The sequence below is a fragment of the Drosophila obscura genome, unplaced genomic scaffold (assembly GCF_018151105.1).
Source record: "Drosophila obscura isolate BZ-5 IFL unplaced genomic scaffold, ASM1815110v1 contig_1, whole genome shotgun sequence".
NCBI classification, from domain to species: Eukaryota; Metazoa; Arthropoda; class Insecta; order Diptera; family Drosophilidae; genus Drosophila; species Drosophila obscura.
Window position 1 is genome coordinate 11,071,238 of NW_024542679.1, and position 7,223 is coordinate 11,078,460.

The 7,223-nt window shown below is 41.6% G+C and overlaps 1 protein-coding gene across 2 annotated transcripts; it reads left to right on the forward strand.

Annotated features, from left to right (window-relative positions):
* The first annotated feature begins 272 nt into the window (after positions 1–272).
* LOC111071271 (organic solute transporter alpha-like protein) lies at positions 273–5,406 on the forward strand. Of its 2 annotated transcripts, none has more exons than XM_022362524.2 (4): positions 273–524; positions 3,868–4,250; positions 4,312–5,046; positions 5,123–5,406. In XM_022362524.2, the coding sequence occupies exons 2-4, from the start codon at positions 4,130–4,132 to the stop codon at positions 5,248–5,250; spliced, it is 984 nt and encodes a 327-aa protein (XP_022218216.2). In that variant the 5' UTR covers positions 273–524; positions 3,868–4,129; the 3' UTR covers positions 5,251–5,406. The 2 variants fall into 2 exon arrangements, with proteins under 2 accessions (XP_022218216.2, XP_022218217.2); XM_022362525.2 differs by having other exon boundaries at positions 273–478.
* The last annotated feature ends 1,817 nt before the right edge of the window (positions 5,407–7,223 follow it).

Consider the following 7,223-nt stretch of genomic DNA (forward strand, 5'->3'; position numbering starts at 1 on the left):
CAAATAAACGACTTCCGCCTTCAATGAAAAACTTTTACCGCCGCAAGACGTTGCTTGAAATCGACAAATGACGATTAGCACATCGCAAAGCAGCAGCAGCAGCAAACGTCAGCAGGTGTTGTTGCTATTGCTACTGCTATTTTTTTGTTTTGGCTAACACACACAAACACACTCTAAGAGACAGTTCGTGGTCTGGGGAACGGGCGCATTGATGTTTGTGATCGGCATGGCCAGCGCAATATTTTGAATTTCAGTTTCAGTTGGTGAACAACGCGCGAGCGAACAAGACACGCGCGCGGCATCCAAGTGCACAACAAAGTACAGACAGAGCATTAAAATAGAGAAACAAATAGAAAGAGATACAGTGGAAGACACAGTGGAAGACACCGAGAAAGAAACACCGATTGGGAGAGAGAGAGAGAGTGCGAGTGTGATCAAACAAAAAGAGAAACAGCCAACAACAGCTGCTTGAATAAAAGTACGAAAATTATACGAAATTTCAACAAAGAGTACAAAGTATTTGGGTAATGCTTTTCGATTTTTATTGACTCCCTTCCACCATTTATTTTTGCACTTTGCAATCGCTTGTGATCGAATCCTATATATTTTTAGTTTTTATGCATTAATCAATCAATCTTAATGAAGTGTTTTTTCCCAACATTGACATGTTACACAAATAAATAAATAATTATAGTTTCTATGCCGTTGATGCCAATAATTTGTGCAGGCAATCAAAATGAATTAAAAGACAGCATATCATCTCAATTGAAATTCTGATCAACTGTGCAATAAAGTGCCAAGGTCGGAAAGACAGGAAGAAATTGCTTCAAAAACGAGTTGATGGTCAAGTTAACAGTGGGGGGTAAAACACTTTTTGGTTGGCCATAGACTTTCGGGAAAAACAAGCATACAAAATGCAACAAATTTCAAGTCTTTGATTCAAAAAACTAAAGGAGGAATAAATTCTGTAACTTACTAGGGAGAAAAACATCGATTTCTTAGTAACATAATAATGAAAAATGTAGGCATGGAATTCTTATCTTAAAATAAATGATAATGACATGGAACATCTTTAAGGTACAGAAAATATATTGCGCAGAGCACTCTTCCATCGCTAATTGCTTACAAATTGGAGTTGGTATCGACAAATTCTGTTTATCCACGGCCATCAGCCATGTTCAATAACAACTCAACAAATACTGGGGTAAACAGCCCTAAATAACCTTTGAACCTAATGTCTGTGTGTGTGCCACAATTTCGTCGGCAGAAATTTTGCCAGATTGTTTTTGCTTCTGTGAAAAATATTTGAAACATACTATCGAACAAGCGACATAATTACATTTTTATCTGGATAAAATTCCCAATGGTTGTACCAATATTTGAAGTGCCAGACAGGGAAATGCCTTGATGTTTGCCATTTGCGCATCTCTTCTTTGCTTTTGCCACAAATTAGAATTTGCGGTCTCTGTTCTGATTTTAGATTATTTCCTCCCTTTATAATGCATTTGTAACCCGCATTGTTGATTTCTTTTTTTTGTTTGCTCAATTCGATTGCATTGCGTAAGGTCGTGTCAGTGGGTCGCTTTTTTGGTTTCGTCTCGCCGAGATATTTGAATTTATGTTAACCGCAAAAAAGTTCGGAAATAACTTGGCAGACGACATCGCATTTTGGGTGGTAGAGTCATGGCCGGCCAAGCGCTGGCTGGCTGGCTGCTGGGCATGTGCTGCCGGCTGTCTGTGACAACAGTCACCGAAGAAGCTGTAACCAAATGAGAAAGAGTGGATAAAATGAGATGAAATTCCCCATTTAATATGGTTTCCCCATCAGCAACAAAACAGCACAAAAAATGAGCCATGGCCAACAGAAAAATGCAAAAATGTTCGCTAATGTTTACGTTTCATTTCGCCAAATTTTTCGTGGGAGTTTTAAAGATGTGTAAAGAAATGGTGTGCGGAAATATGGTATACCATATTTTGGTGTAGGTTTTCATATGTTTAAGGCGCAGTTGGTGTAACGTAATATTTTTATTTCTATACCTCATTTTGCTCTTCACTTTTTGTCACGTTCTAGCCCTCATTTAATATTTTTCTTAAAATAATTAGCCATTTGTTTGTTGTTGTTTATTGCGTGCGCTGTCCATTTGGCAAGCCGTTAAAAAATCAGAACTACAAAAATATAAGGTGAGGAGATAATATGCTTCCAGGGCATAATACATATATAATTTTTATGACGCTACTCTAATATTTCGCGCTTCATTTTACGCACCTTTAAAATGTGCTAACCAAAAAAATGAATCCGCGAATTCTGTGCTAATTGTTGGAAAATTTGTTTATGGCGGATCTTTTGAAAAGTAATTGTGAAATAAAATAATTCTCTTTCTTATTTTTACTGATGAAATCACTGAGACCGATGGTGAATTTTGATCTCTAGCTGCTGGTTGGTGGCTGCTGGCTGATAAGCCGTGCTTCAAGAGCATTTCGAGATCTCCACAGTTCGTTGAAAGACTGAGTCTGGATTGAGGCCAAGCCTAAAGGGGACTTTGACACGTTTTCGTTGCTGATCTGCCACTGAAGGTCGTTGCTGCTGCTGCTGCTGCTTGCTGTTGGTTTGCTGCTGGTTTCGTTTGGGAGATTGGAGTGGTGGCTGACTCATGTTTATAGTACTCGTTTACAGGTACTTTCCACATACGAGTATTGTCTTGTACATAGTACTTGGGGCATCAAAATGATGTACGAAACCTGTTTCAAAATGTAAAGTTAACAAAGAGTCTTACATAACGGATGGGAGTAATGCAATGTGAGGCAAGCTCTGATTTCAGTATGGCCGGTCGGTTGTCTCGTCTCGAACTATGCTTTTCAGAAACTTGTTTAGTTTTTTGGGCGTCCCGCACTCGCTCACTCTTTCTTCTCTCTCTCTCTCTCCATGCTTTTACTCTTTCCCCACAAAGTGGTGGGACGCTCTTTGGTTGCCTTGGGCTCCGCGGGCACGTGCTTTTCACCTGTGGCTTGTTATGGCTGTTTGCACCATTTTGGGGTTTCGTTTTGGTTTTGAATTTTTTTACATCATTTGATACGCTCTTACGCGTGGTTTAAGTAGTGTATTATTATGCGGTTCACACTGAAATTTATGCAAATCAATTCGAGATATCTGTAGATAAGTGGAGCTACGAGTTATTGTAACATAACATGGCTGTTGATTATTGTGGAAAACTCCGCAATTGCTAAGCTGGCTTGTTTTTGGCAATTATTGTTATTCCCTTTTCTATTTTTTCCTCTCTTCTTTTGCAACCGTTATTGTCACTTTTTTTTTCTTGTTCTAATTATATCAGGCTGTCTTGTTGTTGTTGAAAAAAATGCTTCTTATATTTTCTTATCAAACCAAATAACATCTCCAAAGAGTGTTCAAACAGTCGATCTTCTCGCAATAATGAATGAGATTATAAATCTATTATCTTATTATTGTTTATTTTTTAATTTAGCAAATTATTCGTGTTAACTAAAGAATTAAATTTCAGAAGTATTAAATATTCCAATTGAAATCAAGAAATGCTGTGGAGTTCCCTTTGATATATGGGTAAAGTCTGCAGATGTGTCATTAACATTTTACTTGCCTAAAGAAATTTATCCGGGATCGTGATTGAGGGTATTAACACTTCGTCTAGACTGTTTGTTTAGCATCCGTTAAGACTTAATGACACTTTAAAGTGTACATATCGAATGGCAGCCGCGTAGTCGAGTGCATTGGCTTTTTCTACTCGAATTGCGTAACTAACCGAGAAATATTTATTGCACACTTCTCACACTTTCCCCCAGACTCTGTGGCAATTAATATTTACGACTATCCTACCCATCTGTCTCTATTTGCAGCTTACCAGCACCCTCACTTCAAAGGTCTGTAACAGATTGTGGCAACTCTAAAGATACATTTACGAGAGTGCTAATAAAAGTAAAGTCTGTTAACTGTTTGGCAAATGCGCGAACAATGGCAAAGATGTGAAGTGTAAGCGGAGGCAGAGGCAGAGTAAGAGTGGAGCAGAAACCCAGGAAGTATTGCACCCAGCTTGCCACCAGCACAGCGAGAGAGAGAGTGAATTTATCATCTTAAATCCCACTAAAAAACAAATACACAATGAATGCCAGCGATGAGTGGGGGGAGATGGTGGAGCCGAACGAGGAGCAGGCATCGCAGGAGCTGAATAGTTCAGCCCTGAGTATTCGCACACATCCCACAGTCGAAGAGTATTATGGCAGTAAGTATTCAAAAGGAAACTACCATTAAAGAGGTTAAACACTAATATGATTATCCTGCAGACATGACTGCCTTCCTTAGCCTGGCTATCTTCATAGCCAGCCTGCTGACCATCCTCAACATTTGCATCTACTCGACCACCGTGTCGCGTCTGAGGCGCCACCTGAACAAGCCACTGCGTACACCCTCCATACTGATGGTCAGCCTCTATCCGATTATCTCGCTGGCCGCACTCGTGACCATACTGGTGCCGTACTCCTGGTTTATTTGCCACACCGTGATGCATGTGATGTTCATGGTGGGCGGTCCCATATTCCGTACACTGCTCTTCCGCTACGTCGACTCGGAGCAGAACTATGTGAAGGAGTCGGGCGGAGAGGCGGTGCAGCTGAGCACTCCGCCCTGCTGCTGCTGGTGCCTCTGCCTGCCGTTGGTGGTGCCCACCAAGGCCAAGCTGTGCATCTCCCGTTACATGGTCTGGCAGATGCCCTTCTGGCAGGGCTCCATAATGCTGGTGATGAACATCCTGTACTATCGGGACATTCAGCTCTACCGCCAAGTGATGTACTTCTTCATACCCTTCATCGTCAGTTCGATTGTGCTCGGCGCTTGGTCCCTCCAGATCACAGTGCGAATGATATCAAAGCTGCGCGGCGATTATCAGTTGCGGAAGAAGATGTTCTGCCTCCAGCTGGTTGTGATGCTCTGCAAGCTGCAGTATCTGGTGCTTTACGATCAGCTCGACGGCATCAAAATGGGCGGAGAGTATCCCATCAATCACACTGTCTACAAGCAAAGTGGGTGTGCCCTCCGTACTTTTAGTACTCGTATTATTTGGGTAACATATTTTAAATTTGTGGTTTATATTTGCAGCCATCATCAATATATTGATACTGGTGGAAATGGTCTTGGTTTCCATGATGGCGCAGAGCGCCTATCGCACACCCATACAAGTGCAAGTCGATGAGGTCAACAAGGACAAGGAAATCACTCGCATTTGAGTGACAGAGAGAGGGAGGGTCAGACAACAGTTAGTAGCAACAAATTGTGATAATTTCAATAAAGAATATGTAGTTAAATGTAGTCGGAAAATGTCTATTCTGTAGCCATCCATCTTAGCCAAGCGTCAATCCAAAAAAAAAATAAAGTACATCTCCAGCCACAAATCCTGTGTTTGTTCTAGGATCTGGCTAACAACTCACACCACTCACTTGTACTTATAATCGCAACCCATCCTCTTCCCTCCTTTTCTTCAGAGTCATGCGTGTCGCATTTAGCACATAATTCTCTCTGCGGCAGAGTTTGTGTGTCCAGAGATCCGTTTTACATTTTTCAACCGACAACAAAATGCTGCAGGGGCTTTGGACGACCACGACCACATGCAAGTGCCATAAAAAATACAATAAATATAATATGATGAAATATCTGTATACATATACATCTTCCTTTTGCTGTTTAGATAGCCTTTTCTGCGGGATAACTCAATTGCTGTCGCAGGACGCACGGCCATAGGCCAGACACCACACCACACCCCGCCACGCCACATTTTGGCCTGGAAAATCCTTCGAAGAGTAGGTGGGGTGGACATTGCGTACAGCCAGAGCAGTGCGTTGAAATTTATGATTTATTTCAAAAGAAAGTACATTGTGCGCTGCCAAAATAAATCACACTAAAGATGCTGGCAGGCAGCTCTCAGAAAAGCAGAGAAGGAGCAAGAGTCAGAGCGAAGGCCGTTGGGCAAATGAAAATCAAATATAGCAGAAAGACAGGCAAAGGCATGGAGCGATTCTATACATGCTCTTCAGGGAGCTCAACATATATTTATTTATTCATAATTAAGGGTTTGTTTATGGTCAAACACCTCAAGGATTTTCATGCTCATACGGAGGGGAAATGCTTCAAGAAAAGCGGTTAAATTATAAGAAATAAGCGCATTGGCGTGCTGAAACTTAACAAACAATCTGCTATACCCCATAAACAAAAAGAGTATTAGCAGGATGTCTGGCAAGAATCAGGGCGAAAAAAGGGCAGGGGGATGGCTGTAGAGGGGACTAGAAACAGTCAAGTGCCACGGTCGGTCGTCGCTGGGCACGGTTATCTTATCGCTCTTTTATGGTGTACACAACGCCACAGAGCGCACCAAGCAGTGGCAGCTCTGAAGTATGAGGAGAGGCAGAAAGCCCGTGGCAGCCACAGCTCCAACCCTCTAGACCCACTAGCCCCCTCTCACACTACCACACCATTGCCTGCTCGAGATGTCGCTTTTTATGAAGGAGCTTGTTTACCCGCACTTGGCCAGGACTTCCATCCCAGCCAGCCCAGCCATCCAGCTGGCTCTGTGCCTTCGCCAGAGCCAAGTAAATCAGATTAAGTATCCGCTGCTCATTTTGATGAGCCACTGTCAGTGCGGAACTCAGTAAGGATTTTTGATTTTTCTCTCTTGTTTTTTTTTTGTTTTGTGTTCTGCAAAGGATACGTATACGAGTGCCGCATATGTGAAGGGACGAAGATTTAATTAAAATTCGACGCAGAAATTGCAGATTGCTTACGTTTTTTTGTTTTGTTGTCTTTTGCTTCTACCATTTATGGCATTTTTCTCAGCTTAGCCGCAGGAAAAGCAATATTAAATATTAAAGAAATAAAGTGTTACATTTTTTGTGCATTACCTAGTTGGGGGAAATCTGATAAAAAATCAATTGCTTTGAGAGCTTTTCCGTACCGGCTAGGTAGGCAAACATTTTTAGCACTGATTTTTGCTTCACATGTCATATCAGATTTAATGTAGCCTGCTCTTTGGCTAAATAAAAAATTCATAAAGCTTTTGGGGGAGCTATTGTTCGAATATTAAATTAAAGAAACCATTTTTATGTTGCCTGCCGCCCACTTGACAATGGCTGCGTCCTGCATCTGTTTGTCTTCCATTGTCTACGCTTCTTAGCCATGTCCAAACACGTTAGGCCATCAACTCCTGGCA

Coding starts and splice junctions, on each gene's coding strand:
- LOC111071271 (XM_022362524.2), top strand. CDS start 4,130: ATGAATGCCAGCGATGAGTGGGGGGAGATGGTGGAGCCGAACGAGGAG. Junction 4,251..4,311: donor AGTCGAAGAGTATTATGGCA/GTAAGTATTCAA, acceptor ATTATCCTGCAG/ACATGACTGCCTTCCTTAGC. Junction 5,047..5,122: donor TCACACTGTCTACAAGCAAA/GTGGGTGTGCCC, acceptor TTATATTTGCAG/CCATCATCAATATATTGATA.